The sequence below is a fragment of the Phragmites australis genome, chromosome 12 (assembly GCF_958298935.1).
Source record: "Phragmites australis chromosome 12, lpPhrAust1.1, whole genome shotgun sequence".
NCBI classification, from domain to species: Eukaryota; Viridiplantae; Streptophyta; class Magnoliopsida; order Poales; family Poaceae; genus Phragmites; species Phragmites australis.
The window spans coordinates 17,049,656-17,065,731 of record NC_084932.1 but is presented as its reverse complement, the minus strand read 5'-3'; the positions used below and the strand labels follow the sequence as shown (position 1 = coordinate 17,065,731).

The 16,076-nt window shown below is 38.4% G+C and overlaps 1 protein-coding gene across 2 annotated transcripts; it reads left to right on the top strand.

The window, feature by feature from the left end:
* Positions 1-5,878: 5,878 nt before the first annotated feature.
* LOC133886259 (ubiquitin carboxyl-terminal hydrolase 5-like) lies at positions 5,879-15,541 on the top strand. Of its 2 annotated transcripts, XM_062326005.1 has the most exons (13): positions 5,879-6,289; positions 7,649-7,888; positions 9,002-9,146; positions 9,386-9,445; positions 9,525-9,620; positions 9,793-10,191; positions 10,798-10,938; positions 11,018-11,188; positions 11,746-12,003; positions 12,096-12,244; positions 12,391-12,876; positions 14,091-14,364; positions 14,801-15,541. In XM_062326005.1, exons 1-13 carry the CDS (start codon positions 6,153-6,155, stop codon positions 14,981-14,983), a joined length of 2,739 nt encoding a protein of 912 aa, XP_062181989.1. In that variant the 5' UTR covers positions 5,879-6,152; the 3' UTR covers positions 14,984-15,541. The 2 variants fall into 2 exon arrangements, with proteins under 2 accessions (XP_062181989.1, XP_062181990.1); XM_062326006.1 differs by lacking the exon at positions 5,879-6,289 and having other exon boundaries at positions 7,719-7,884.
* The last annotated feature ends 535 nt before the right edge of the window (positions 15,542-16,076 follow it).

Here is a 16,076-nt window from a genome sequence, read left to right as displayed (position 1 = left end):
AAGCCTTCAATGCCAATTCTCATTGATATCCTTAAGGATATTCATTTCATAAAGAGACTAAACACAAATTTTACTTGAAAAAATATTAGTCTCAAAGCACAAAACATAGGATGAGCTCCCCTAAATATGTACATCCAATTACTTAAATTATTTGTAATATACACATAGTTCATTCAAGAATCTAGATGAGTTTATCATACATTTTGAGTTAAGGCACAAAATAAATTTATAAAGAAAATACTTATGCCAAGAATGAACTTACAACCATGAGATCATGTAGATTAAGTTTATTTTACATATCTATCACCAAGTCCAAATCCTCTATTATTATTTTTTTACCTTATATAGCTCACAAAGATAAAAAGGTAAAATTCACAATAAATTGTAACTAAAGCTTTTAAAAATTACATCCTTCTTTTCAATATTTCCTTGAACATCATTTTGTAGTGGAGGTTCAGTTTTAACTCATTTCTTCATCTCAATATACCTCCAACTTTCTGCAGATTTTGGAACTTCTGAATTTAGCCCGAGATGTTCAGTATACAAAGACCGGAGCCTCCAGATTCAATCCAAAATATCTGGATTATCCAAAAAGCTAAGATGCTTGAGGTTTTCATGAGTCTTGATCTTTTCTTGATATTTTTCTTGGTAACCACTACCAAATATTCATTGCCTACATCACTCACAAGACTTTGCTCTAGAAATCATTATTAAACGCATCACTTTATAAGAATGTTGACATTTAAGAAAAAACTACCTAGTATCACAAAAAGATTGTGAACGACTCACACCTACACAAGGTTAAGGAGGTTAGATATTTCAAAGTAAGTACTTGTTACCGAGATGTCATTGGTTCTTGATGTTGGATTAATAATCTTTATAATTGACGCTCTTTCCATAAATGATGATAAATACGATTTTGAAGGAAACTTGATATGAGATTTGCAATAAAATTCTTCACAAGTGAGCCAAGTCTTCAATGCATCTCCAAGTAACTATTTAGTAAATTAAGAATTTATGATACCCAAACCATGTTGTGTTCTTTAAGTTTAGTTATGAGAGACTTATGTGCTCAAATGGCCCTTACATCTGAGAACTATGAGGTGAACTAATCACCTTAGCAATACAAGTGCCACTCTTAACATTCCTAGAAAAATATTGATCATTATTAAATAAGTTAGGCTTAGAAATGTTACTCTTGAGATGATTTTTACCAACATGTCTCTTTGCCCGGCAATTGTAGCAAAGTTAATTTTTGCTTCCACAAGATCTTATCTTCCTCTTTCCTTCTTGTTTTGCTTGTTGCCGGTTTGCCTCCCACTTGATGACTTGCAAAGTTCTTCCTTCTTGTAAGAACATGTTACAAATCTATACCCTTTTTATTATAACCATAACACTTTCTTTTGTTGATTCTTGATTTCCTTTTTGTAAGTGTTTCTTCATCATTAACTTTGCTAGGACAACTTGAGGCAAAGTATCCTGTATTGGTGCACTTGAAGCACTTGATGTGAGCAAAATTCTTCTCATTTCCTTTTTCCTTGCTCATCTTCTTTTATACTTTCTTCAAAGGGCTATCTCTCACATGGTAGCCCTCTTTCTTGTACTTGAAGCAAGTGATGAGAGCTTTGATCTTCTTTTGATTTTGCCTCTTGATTTTAACATTATTGAACTTATTCTTCTTGTTAGAATTAACTCTAAGTTCACTTTTATTTATTGAATATACTTGATCCTTAAGCTTCTTACTTTTCCCTTTACTATAAATATTACAGGCAACACTAGGAAAAATATTAGCTTTAGAGCAATAAGGATTAGTAGACAATTCATCATTGAATATATAATTATCATCAAATAAATTGCTAGAACTAGCACATGTCATATTTACATTAGGTAAAGAAAATGTGCTAATATCCACATAAGCTATTTCTAGCATGGCATGATAATCTACAAGATCTTCATGAGCGCATAAAAGCTTGTCATGATTTTTTATAATCTCACACGCTTGCTAGTAAGCTTTTTAAGTTGGACCCTTAGCTTAACATTGTTTTTTTCAAAGATGCTACACAAGAATTAAAGTTGGTAGCACAAGCATCATCAATAGAACAAATAATAGATTTGTCCTTAGATAAAACATTGCGATTAGGACATTGCATTTCTAAATCCACTAGAGGTATAGTATCTAATTTATCATGCAAAAAATATATTTAATTTTAAGATCTCCATAAAGATTGGATAAAGAACTGTGTGATTCTTGAAGTTTTTCATATTTTACATTTAAGGCTTTGAGTTCCTCAATTTTCCTAATGAGTAAAATTCCTCTTGCCTCTCAAGGCGATAGCCTTCCATGACAGCCATGAGCTTGATCATTTTAGACATATTTTTTTTGCTTAAATGATCAAACTCAAGTCTATCAATGATACTATCACTATCATCCTCACTTACTGGTTTACTTTTAGCCATAAGGCTCATGTGGGTGTCGGAATGAGGAGATAAACATCTTGGAGAGGTGGATGCTTCTCCACCTAGACTTTGTCTCTCATAGAGTTCTATTTCGTTCAAAAAGTTAGTCTCATAAGTACTAGTGAAAATAGATGCATCGCTATGAGAATAAGTAATAATATCATTATGATGAATAGTTATTTTTGCACTAGATGATATGAAAGAGTTAACAACACAAGTAGAGTTAACAACCCAGTATGCCTAGAGAGGTGATCGAGCACAAACTAGCTATCCAGCCTGATGCAAAGTCGGTCAGGCAAAAGCTCCGACAGTTTGCACCTGACCAGAAGGAAGCTATCAAATAGTAAATCTAAAGGCTTGCCAAGGCAGGATTCATCTGAGAGGTGGATCATTCAGAGTGGCTCGCCAATCCTGTCATGGTAAAACAATCAAACAGTAAGTGACAAATATGCATGGTCTCACCGACCTCAACAAAGCTTTCATAAAGGATGTCTTCCCTCTACCACGAATAGATCATATAATTGACTCTATCTCTAGGTGTGATTATCTAAGCCTTCTCGATGCTTATTCCAGTTACCAACAGATTAGCATGCATCTAGAATGTGAAGAGAAAACCTCTTTTATCACTCCATTTATAGTATATTGCTATGTCAAGATGCCCTTCAGACTGAAGAATGCTAGCGCTACATATCAACAAGGTATGCATATAACCCTCCATGACTAGATTGGTTGGAACATTGAGGAAAAAAGAAGGAAGATCTCCTCTCCAACTTACAAGAAACCTTTATCAACTTGCGCAAGAACTGAGTCATGTTGAACCCAGAGAAGTGCATGTTCCAAGTTGACGCGGGAAAGTTGCTCGGATACCTGGTATCATACCGAGGGATCAAAGTCAATCTTGAAAAGATCAAAGCCATCAACGAGATGTAACCCCCTAGGTCAGTACGAGAAGTTTAGAGATTAGCTGGGTGCATGGCATCCCTTAGTCGTTTTATATCCTGACTCGAAGATCTAGGACTTCCTTTCTTCAAGTTGTTGTGCTAACACGACAAGTTTGAATGGTCAGAAGAGGCAGACGAAGCATTCAAAAATCTAAAGAGGTATCTTTCGCCCCCTATGCTAGTCGCTCTCAATCTAAATGAAGATCTTCTTTTATATTTAGTAGCTGGACCACGTACCGTGATTGTGATATTGGTGGTGGAAAGAGACGTGCCCAAAAAGCGAGAAAGGAGCCAGCGACTGGTGTATTATGTTAGTGAAGTATTCCACAGTCCTAAACAGCGCTACCCTTAGGTCTAGAAGCTACTATACATTGTGTTGACGGCCTCTCGCAAGCTATGACATTATTTCCAGGCTCATAAAATCATCGTACCATTAATATTCTCACTTGGAGAAATCCTTCACAACAGAGACGCAATCAGTCACATCGCTAAGTGGGTTGTTGAGCTCTGGGAATTCAACATTCACTTCGTACCTCGAATAACAATCAAGTTCCAAGTTCTTGCTGAGTTTATTGTCGAATGGAAAGAGCATGGTCAACCCCAAGACAACTATGGTGACTTATCAGATGTATGAACTCTTTTCTTTGATGGATCGCTTATGCTTCAAGGTGCGGGGGTTGGAATTATACTTATCTCTCCCACAGGAGAAAGCCTGCAATACGCTTTATAGATTGACTTCCTGGCCACGAATAACGTAGCTGAATATGAGGGTCTACTCGTCGGTCTGTGAGTAGCTTCTGCTCTTAGTATCTGTCGCCTTCTTGTGAAAATTCACAGTTGGTGGTGAAAGCAAGTCACTTGTATAAAAATGTCACTTCTAAGCAAATACATACATGCTTCATTCTAACAATACTCTGCAATACATATTATGAAATTCTCTTCTGTGGGGATTGAAAGACAAACAACCATCATCATCTATGCAAGACTTCCTAAATATATAGATTTTAAATATAAATGCTATGCACATAGTATGCTATAGATGACAACCATAAATAATGCACAATTTTAACTTTGACAATTTCATATGTAAAACCAAGTAAAACCTGTCTTTATATTTAAAGTGTACTAACGGCAAGTACTTCACCTACGTCTAACCTCATAAACATCATTAATCGTAGTAATAATGTTAGAGAAAAAAACTCATCCTATTTTTATTATTAGGATCATTTTGTGCATTCCAAATCTTTAAAGGTTTATTAGGATCATCCTAGGCCTAATTGGATGGCCATATATTTTTTCACTTGTTTTCTCTTTTTTCTTTTTCTCTCCAAAAGGAATTATTCACATATTATAGGTCGTTTGGTTGCCCACGTGGTTCAGCCTGACTTGTATCTAGTGAGATAAACTGAATTTAGTTAGGCTGAGGAGGTGCAATACGGTCTATTTAGTTGGCTATATGTGCTTAACCTCGCTGAGAAAAGAGTATATTTAGTTGCCCGCGTGAGTATATGTTGCATTATAAAGGAACTCATTGTTTCACCAAATAATCTGGGGTTGAAAATATTTTTTATAAATTAGTACATTACATGATGGGAATATTACTGAATTTTTCTAATTTTTGGGAATTTCTTTCGGACATAAAAATTGCTAGTAGTTATAAAAGTATGCTTCTTTGGAGAATTTTAATTAAATATTGTCTTATGCTTTTTGGATTAAACTAATTAAAACAGGTTGCTAGTGAGCTCTAGTTTATTTATGAAAATATTTAGAATTTTTAGACCACTCTTATATCTTTAAATAAAATCGATAGTAAAATACAAATACACACGTACACCTGGCTGTACCGAGCGAGTCTGACCCATCGAAAATGGATTCGAAATCCATTTCCACGAAGCCTAACTGACACAATGAATTTGTACAACGAGAGACTAGCCCAAGCACTCGACCAGATAACCGAACATGTGATCTTGCATCTGCTCGGCCTAGCCGAGCACTCGACCAACCTACCAAACAACCTCTATATTAAGCCCGTGCTGTAGCCTTGAACCGTTCCTATGCGTAGATCTATCTCAATTCTAAAAGTTTCATGTAATGTTTTAGGCATTAAACGTAAAGTAGTGATCAAAGTTATGTTTGAAACATTGTATTCATGTTCAAAACTCAACTAAGACTCTGTTTGTTTGCATTTCTATAAATTATGGTTTCTTAAGAAGTTTGTTTACAGAGAAAATATATCCAGAGTTAATTTTTTTTCTCAGACTTCTATAATAGTAAAAATTACTTTTGCTTATAAAAAATCATAGCCAGAAAGCCAGTAAAAATAAAGGCTGAACTTTAACGGAACAATGCGGAACCGAATCGTTTCCGTGAATTCCTAACAGAATTGATGTTTGATGTGTTCATCTGTGACCGAAGGAAACATTGGACGGTCCATAGCCATTGCCGTGAAATTAATCCCTTCATCGTTAATCAGGGGAACAGAAGGAAAAAATAGGGAAACTAGCCCTGAATCGTGAAGCAGGCTCATCTCCTGTCTCCTCCCACCTCGGCCCAGAAGAACGAGAACAGAACCTCGTAGATCCACCTCCCTCCCTCACCGCATCGCCACCACCACCGCTTCCACTGTTTCCTTGTCCTCCATCCCCTCCCTCTCCTCCTTCTGCGCGGAAAAACCCAAGCGCTGCGGTAAGGGGGAAGACCAGGGAAGTTCTCAAACCCTAGCCCGCGGGCTCCTCCTTCTCCTCGGCGGCGGCGATGGAGATGGTGGCGGCGGCGCCGGCGCCGGCGCCGGAGATGCCCGCTGAGGAGGAGATGGCGCTCATCCGGGACATCACCGTCGCCGCAGAAGCCCACGCCAAGGAGGGCGACACCTTCTTCCTCATCACCACCAGGTCCTATCTCCTCCCTCATCCTTCTCCCGCCTCGATCTCGTCCCGGATTCAGCCGCCGTTCGCGCCGCCGCGCTTGGGAGGGTCTTGCGGGGCGCAAGGTTGGTTTTTTGGTTGGGCAAGTCTTCCTATTTAGGACTAGGAAGACTTATCCCCTCCGCCATAGATGGCCGGGGGGGGGGGGGGGCGGTTGGCCCGGCCGTTAAGGCGGGCGGTGTGGCGAGGTCAGGGCCGGAAAGTCACACCGGACTGGTTAGGTCAGGCAGGGGAGCTGCCGGCCGCCAGTGGTGCAAGGGAAGGTAGAGGTGTGGCAGGCGGGCACGGCGGGGGCGGCGCTGGAGAGGAAATGTGGAGGAAGATGACAATCGACGGCAGAAGCGATCTGGCAGCGGGGTCGTGCTAGCGAGCGAGCAGCGTCTTTTTTAGTTTCAGTTTTAATTTTTTTGGTAGCTGTTGTTTGCGGGCTGGGGAATGCACAGTCAAGATGTTGTGGTGTAGTTGTGCCTCCGTGTCTGTATGGGAACTGGATTTGGTGACTCCAAAGTTCCTGTCTCTGCTAGATTTACCAATTTCCGGTGCGATTCGATGTGTAGATGGCGGGGATCTTGCTAGATTCTATGATCATCCTCTGAGCCAGTTTGCGCATTTTATGGCTTCAAAAGTAATTGCCGAGATTCTGAGTTCCATAGTTTTTCTGTTGGGACATGCATATTCACAGACTATGTCAGTATGGAGGTTGCGGATCAAACTCACAAGTATCACCTGCCTGCTGCCCATGGTACTCGAGGAATTGCATGAACGACCTTTTGACCTTTCTTGTCATGTAACTATTATTAGAATATTTAGAGCATGTTTTAAGATACTCAAAGCATTCATGTTAGTAGGATACCTTGATAACATATTGGGATGCAAGTGGGTACCAAATGACTGGTTTGGGTCACCGCTCTAGTTCATTTAGCGTTTTAATTAATTAGAAAAATGAACTAGCTATTAGGTCGAAGCACATTTTTAGTTCAATGCAGTGGGTTTTGGGTTGATCCCAAAAAAATGCACCTTCCATCCCTAATAACATGAGATATGAGATGTGTTGAATGAAAGACAGCTTCTGGCATCTTTAGTTTGGAGATGGAATGCTTTAGCTGTTTCTGCGATTTGCATGTTTTACAAGTGCCATACAATGCAGATAAACACCATCAAAATACCTGTTTCAGATGGTATCATCAGAAATGCAGATATGCATGACATGCACATTTATGTATATTTTTCTTTTTCATCTCATTTAGACTATTAGATAACCTGCTGAGTGTTCATTTCTTTACTCTTAATTCGGATTATAATACACATTTCTTTGTTGCTCAATAGGTGGTGGCAAAGTTGGATTGATTATGTCATTCAAGATTTGACTAGCGCGACAAGTAACGGTTCTCATCATAATGAGTTCGGATCCAACACTTCAAGAAGGCCAGGAGCTATTGACAATTCAGATTTGATAGATGATACAGCACATTTGAACTACATGGAGATTGAGCTACATGATTCCTTGGTTGAAGGTCGTGATTACATACTTCTTCCTCAGCAAGTATGGGAAAAGTTGCATGGTTGGTACGTCACATTTGTTGGACTTCAGAATGTAGAATATGGTTCTAGAAAGACTAACCCTCCCCAGATTTGTCACTTCTTGTGCCTAATTGTGCAATGCTTTCTTGTGGTTGCAAGGTTCTGCGTAGTTCTAATGTATCATTCTAGGCACATGGACCTATCTATTTTTATGGATTATTCTTTCTAGGTGCTTATAGTTCATATACCTGTATTACTATATGCCAAATATATTCATTTACTGAGCATGTTTATTTAAATATGAAACAATAGTTATTTCTCTTAGAATGCTGAATAGTTTACTGGCTACCAAACTCATTGTTAGTATAATACTTGTGTGCGTAGTTTGTTTATTTTTTTCTGATGTCGGTACTGTAGCGGCAGCGGAGGTACTGTAGCAAATAACAATAGACGTTCTGAAGTGGCAGGCGGAGGCACTGTAGCAACAGGAGTGCTGTAGCAGCAGTAGCCGGTTGCTTTTGCTATAAATAGGGCATCGCCCCCCTCCCAATAGAGCACACCTTTGGTTGATGAGCTCAGAGAAGTAGAGGTTGTAATAGCTATAGGCTTTTGGGTGTTTGAAAAAACATCATAAGTTGTTGACAGCGATCATCCGATAGTAGAGATTGCTAGCAGCTATAGGCTTTTGGGTGTTTGACTAAAACATCAGAAGTTGCTGGTAGCGAGAAAACTTTTATAGTAAACTGTTAGCAGCTATAGGCTTTTGGGTGTTCGAGTAAATATCATAAGTTCCTGGCAGTGTCCAGTGTGTGTATGAAAACAGCACTGAAGATGACTTTTTCATTTGTCATATGTAGAAAGTTATCGGTCATATATTTCATAGTATGTGGATAAGTGGATTGCAATCTGGATGTTTTGCATTAATGGTAAACTGGAATACTGAACTTAATACATGAAAGAAGATGACAATATTAAACTACCAATTCAAGTTAAGAAGTTGAGAGTTTTTTTTGATAAGCCAACATGAATTTGTTCATCATGTGAAAAACTACGCTATCTTGATAAGGTGTTTCCATATGCAATAACAAACTATGCAGCTACCTTTGATCTGATGGTGAGTGGAATCTTTTTCTCATTACTCTCAAAATGCATCAACAGGTACGGTGGAGGGCCAACATTACCAAGAAAGGCAATCAATACTGGCTTTTCTCAAACTGATTTAGCCATTGAAGTTTATCCTCTACGTCTGCAGTTACTTCTGATGCCAAAAGGAGAGCGAGCCATTATAAGGATTAGCAAGAAGGTATGCTCTCATTTCTCTGGCTAATGTTAAACATATTGACCATTCATTTATTTTGCATTCCATAAATAGATCAGAATAGATAGAAATATGTAAACTATGATGTCAATTGGCATAGGTCCTTTGTAAGTACAGCCTACCGTCAAAGTGTTTTAATGTCACTAATAGCTGTTTAGAGTGTCCTCTAGATGTTTCCCATAAGAAACAACGGAAAAAAAATGAAGATTTATGAACTTGTGCAGGACACAGTTGGTGAACTCCACAAGAAGGCTTGTGAGCCTTTTGACTTGATACCAGATGAGGTAGCTGTTTTATTTTGATGGTTCTGTTTTTTAGCTAGCAAGGAATTTTTTTCATTGCCATTGTGGCCATCATTGTCAGGTGTGCATTTGGGATTATTATGGTCAAACAAAGCATACATTGATGGATAACTTGGAGAAAACCCTTGATGATGCCAACATTCAGATGGATCAAGATGTGAGAAATCAACTTTACATAATAATTTCCTGTAGGAAGCTATGTTTTTTCCATTTTAGATGTGTAGTGGGCCCTTTAAGTCACAGTAGCACTGTATTTGTAGCACAGTTAGTTCATAGCATTTCTAGAGTAATTGATCTGAATCTATATACTGTTTATATTGTTGTGACAGATTCTAGTTGAGATTACTACTGATGCAAATGGTACTTTAGATGGTGGATGCATGAGTTCAATTCAAGATAATGAATTTTTCGAGCGAGGATCAACTTCTTTGATTGCTGATACATCAAAATCAGGATTGTCAAAGGAGAATTTGGCATCAAACAACTATGCTTCCAGGAGCTACAACTCTAGTCTGGCACTTTCCAATGGTGACCTGGATAATGTGCATGGTACCAGTGGCATGACCACGAGGGGGTCACCTTCAGGTCTTACAGGGCTCATTAACCTGGGAAATACATGTTACATGAACAGTGCCATACAGTGTCTCGTGCACACACCTGAGTTTGCCAGATATTTTCGTGAAGATTACCACCGCGAAATAAATTGGCAAAATCCGCTTGGTATGGTGGTAAGTACTCTTTCAACTCGCACGACCTTGAGGCCACCATGCTTGAACTGAAGTCCTTTTTGTGGAGAACTATGGTGTTACTATTTTATATGCTTTTGGCGTAACTTGTTAAACATGATTATTCGTAGCAGTCAGTCAAAATTTCAGGTTTATCTTTGCTTCAGTTTTTCTCCGATATCATTGATATGTGACAAGCACTGAAAGATGTCAGATACTTAATTTGCTCAACTACAGCTATTTTGGATTTGTTAAAATTTTCCCTGGGTGCAACATCTTTTCATGAATGTTGCATACGTTCACAGTCTGATAGTCTTACTGCTACCATCTTGGTTATAAACTTACAATTTCTTTATTCAGATTTATAGTTTTATCATCTTTGCTTTCGATAATCATCTGGCCTTTGTTGTTTTGTTCTTTGTACCAAGTGACAGATTTATTACACACTAATTATTACAAATGAGCATTTCTGATGGAACATTTTTTGTACAGTTATAGTGCATGTTAATCACGCAGAAAGATCTGGTTACTACTAGTTTTTTTTGGTTTAATTTCATCAGCATCCATGACATATGTTAATTGTACTGAGTTCTGATGGTAGTCATGTAGGGTGAACTTGCATTAGCATTTGGTGAGCTGCTGAGAAAACTTTGGGCTCCTGGCCGTGCCCCAGTTTCTCCTCGACCATTCAAAATGAAGCTTTCTCGGTTTGCATCTCAGTTCAGTGGTAACAACCAGCATGATTCACAGGTTTGATTTACTCTTTAGACTGGTCTTATATTTCTATATTCAGATTTCTTAAAATCTGTACCTTGGCAAATTCCTGCAGGAGTTGTTGGCGTTTCTCTTGGATGGACTACATGAAGACTTGAACCGTGTGAAACATAGACCTTACATAAGGTCAAAAGATGCTGACGGTCGATCAGATGAAGAGGTTGCAGATGAGTATTGGGCAAATCATATTGCTAGAAACAATTCAATCATTGTTGATGTATGCCAGGTTAGTCCTAAACCTGTACGAATTGCTTCACTTTATGTGTGGTTGCGTTGGCTCCTGCTAACAATTATTGCAATTGGCAAGCATCATGTTGCTCTTACCTGTATTGGTTTGAAAGTGTTACTCTGATGACCTTGTAAAGTGTTACTCTGATGACCTTGTGAAATTATGTGTAAATTATGTGTGTGCCTGTGCGCGCAAGCACCTTAGTTTCAGGTCTTCCCTGTTGCTGTTCATACTTTTCTATGACCTTCCCTTTGTGGTTAGATATGCCTCTTTACATGCGGAAATACATGTGATGTATGTGCACACATCTGCACACATTTCCACGTTTTATGGTAATTGACCTTAGTTTGCAAAGAGGCTACGACCCTCTTATTGGCTCTTCTGGAATCTTGAGTTATATATTTCTTAATCTGTCAATTGCTTTGAAATGCTAGCCAGAGCAAACTTTGTTACTCATACGGAGCAAAATGAGGTTCAAATTTCTGTAGCAATTGTTTGTGATGTATTTATCTTCCTAATAGAGATATTTTGCTAATATTTCCATGATTTTCCAGGGGCAGTACAAGTCAACTTTGGTCTGTCCTGTCTGTGGAAAGGTTTCAGTGACTTTCGACCCGTTTATGTATCTTTCACTACCCCTACAATTCGCCTCAACGCGAAGTATGTCCGTGGTTGTCTTTTCATGTGACGGGAGTGCTCCGCCAACGCCATTCACGGTAAGTTTACCGAAGCAGGGTAGATGCAGGGATCTATTCCAAGCCCTCAGCAACGCATGCTCACTTAGAAATGGGGAGAGACTTCTAATTGCCGAGGTTTGTCATAAACGTTCACTTGAACTAAATATATAGGTTGGCAGGTTTCATGATTGTCAGTAAGTAAACATTCTGCTTGAATTTGTCTACAGATACGAAATCATAGGATCTATCGTTTTCTTGAGGATCCAGTTCTTCAACTGTCTACAGTTAATGATGATGATCATCTGGCAGTTTATAGGCTCCCAAAACTGGAAAGGAGGGCAAACTACATTCAGTTTGTGCATCGTCGTGAAGACTTGTAAGCAAAAGGACAAACTGAGTTACTATTACATTTTTATATACATGTGACCCAATACATGCCATTGCCAATATGTTACTTACATGAATAATACAAAAGTGCTTGGTGAATCAAATTTCTTCTGATGATAAACGTTCTGTTTATAGGGACCATGGACACAATAGCAGCTTGATGTCTTGGAAACCCTATGGCGTTCCTCTTCTTGCACAAATATCTCGTAATGAAACTGTCACAGGTTATGATATTCATGAGTTGGTCCGTAAAATGTTTCTGCCCATGCTAAGAAACCAGGACTCTCAGCATTCAGCAGTTCAAAGTTCTGTTTCCACAAGAACACAAAGTTATCATACCGACAGCAGCAAATTTCAGCTACATTTGGTTGATGATAACAGCACAGTCATTGAGAAATCGGACGATGCTATCAGGGTCCCGCAGTCTTCACTTGCGACTGTAGTTTTCGTGAATTGGTCCAAGGCAGATCTGAAAAAGATCAACACTCATCATTTGGAGAACCTCCCGGAGGTGTTTAAGTTTGCTCCTCCAGCCAAGCGAACACGTAGTGAACCTCTCTCACTCTATTCATGCCTGGATGCTTTCTTGAGAGAAGAACCTCTTGTACCTGAAGACATGTGGTTAGTTTCAATTTCCTCATTCTAATGAGATACATTTCATGCCTAAAAAAATTGACAATCACATCATGGGTGTATGGCGTACATTTTGGGTCGTACACTAGTGCTTGGTACTAGCTGATATGATATTTAGCTAACATAGGTGGTTACTTTACGTATGATAGCTGTGTGGCCTGCATCTGCATTTCAGCTGGTATAAACAAATTAATTAGTGTAGGGTATGGTATAGGTATGGATGCTTTAAGGAACTGTTCTAAAAATTTCGACAATCACTTCATTGTTGCATGATGTGCATTTTGGGTGGTACACAAGTGCTTGGCACTAGCTGATACGATATTTAGCCAACATAGGTGGTTACTTTACGTATGATAGCTGTGTGATTCCACATTTGCATTTCAGCTGTTATAAACACTTTAGTTGGTGTAGGATATGGTATAGGTATGAATGCTTTAATACACTGTTCTTTGCAGAATTCGAGATTTAAAAACATATGCAAAAGCTACTATCCTATTTTAACACATTGAGCCCCAGGAAAAATACTTTTTGACGTGTTATGCCAATTTTGCTGGGGAACAGAGTTTCATGTACTCCCTCTGGTCTATTTTATAAGGCATATTAGCTTTTCAGATCTATCCTGAAGCATGTGCATGTAGATTTATTGCATCTTTCTCTGTTTTGCCCATGATTATTTCACTCTCAAGCATTTATGCATGATCACTTACATGAACCATAATCTCTTTGCTTTCAAAAGTCACTTTCTCTTGTGGATTCTTCAAATTTATGGCTTTCTTAACCTTTCTGCCTAGTTAAAATCTGCTGTATAATGGGCATGAGGGTGTGAAAATGTTTAAAATACGTCAGCAGATTTCACTGCTGCAATGCACGATGAGAAAGTGGGATAGTAAACTTTATGTGTGTTAGCGTCATCTATGAACTACACATTTAGATGCTTATTCTGACATGATAAAACTGTGTATCCATCAAACCAGGGAGCTTAATTTATATTGTATGGTTGCTTATTGCATTATTTATATTAGTTCTCTTGTTTGTGCAGTGATCCTGAAGCATAATTTTCAGCCCATAGCAAACTAGCTGAAGCCTTTTTTTAGAATCCCTCTTTCCATTTCTTGAACTTTGGTAGAAATGAGAGTTACAGTTGATGTCAATAGCCTTCATTGTGTATGCTGTATGCTAATGATGTTATGTTATTGTATTAGGTACTGTCCAAGGTGCAAGGAGCAAAGGCAAGCTAGCAAAAAGCTGGATTTATGGAGACTTCCAGAAGTGCTAGTTATACATTTGAAGAGATTCTCATTTAGTAGGTCAACAAGACAGAAACTAGAAATTTTCGTCAATTTTCCAATACATAACTTTGATTTGACACGCTATATTGCCAACAAGAAGAGTTCACACCGCCAAATCTATGAGTTGTATGCTGTGAGCAATCATTACGGCAGCATGGCAAGTGGGCATTATACTGCATTCATAAAGGTTCATTTCTAAATTCTATCTATTTATACAATTTTATTTTCTCTGCAAGAAACTGAGTTCGATAGAGATTCTGAATGGCTGTCTGTCTCTAACCTGTAGCTTGTTTGGATTATAGTTTTTCTGTTTGCGGATGTGCTTATGACTTTTTTGAAGTAGGAAGAGAAGATTTATATCACGTGGTTTGTAATAGTCCATGTTCAATCTCTTACCAATGCTATCCTTGCGAAGTCAGTTCTTTATTCCAATCTGCAGTCTAGATTCACTTCGAGTATAACATGGCTTGCCAAACAGTTAATATCAGCTGCAACATTTTTGTTTGATTTGTGAATTCTCAGAGACAAGTCCCTGATTTATCCAGAGCCAGTTGTGTCTAGAATCCTCGTTGATGCTTCTCTCTGTGTTCTGGAATGCTGATAGGAAGTTTCATTTTATGCAGCTTTTGGATGAGAACCGGTGGTACAATTTTGATGATAGCCAAGTTTCTGCCATCAATGAAGAAGATGTGAAGTCTGGTGCAGCTTATGTGCTGTTCTACAGAAGAGTCAGAGAGCAAGATGGAGCAGTTATCAATGGAACTCAGCTATCTGTGAGTAGAAATCACAGATCTAGCCAAAGATAGACTCATTCATTGCCCAGATTTGTCTAACATAAGAGGATTTTCAGTACGGAAACCTGCATTTCTTTTGTACTGGAATTTCGGAAAAGGCTGGCTGCATGGACTCAATGTGATATAATTCAGGCAAAGATTGTGAAAGATATTGCAAAATCTTGCATCAATGGAGAATGGAGTATTGGGTGATGCAGATTCGGGATTGCACATGACGAATGTAGGGTGTGGCTAACTCTTATATTACGCATATACAGCTTAAGTAGGGAGGTAGGAGTGGGCGGCGTTTTGTTGTTCTGGTTCCCTCTAGAAGAGGGAAACATGGAGCAAAAAAAACTTTTAGGAACACTTTTTTGTTCGATTTGTTTTTTCATTTGTTTCATTTTTAGATGTAGTTAATCTGTACACTATGTTGTCTCATAGTGAATGTTGGAGCTAAAACCAACGGAGATGGGTGCGCCAGTGTTTGCTGTGGCGCTATTGGTTCATGCCTGTGGTGGCCAACTATACCAAATTATGGAACCGCGAATGCGCCATTGGCAGTGTCAATGCATTATTAGCCTTAAATTATGGTGTTCTGTTGTTACAGGAAGAATTGTAACTTGTGTTGTACTGTACTGGCAATCGGGGCTCAACAATAGAATTAGTTTAGAATAAGAAATAGAAGTCAATTTGTTCGAGATGAGATAAAAGAAAAAAGTTTGACCAATTTTTGAGTTCTCCAAAGCACTCTAACAAACCCACTAAAGAGTTTATTTTACTTGGTGAATCGTGCGCCTTGATAAGTAGGTCGGCGAAGTATAAGACATCCTCTGGTAAGTTCTATCAAAGTTGACATCCTAAACCATATTTTGTTTTCTTGCCCATGTAAACATGCTATGCATCATTCAACCGTCAAACTGAACCAGAATCCGAGACATGTTGAACATTATTACTTTTATAACGTCAGTAAGACGCTGATAACCCTCCGTTTAGTTTAGGCCCAATCTTCAAAGTCAAACTTTAATAATTGTTTTCTAACAAAATATAAAGTTTATGACTATAAGATCAATATAGTTTGAAAGAGTTTTGAAATATAAATCTAGTTATTTAATTTTTATACACT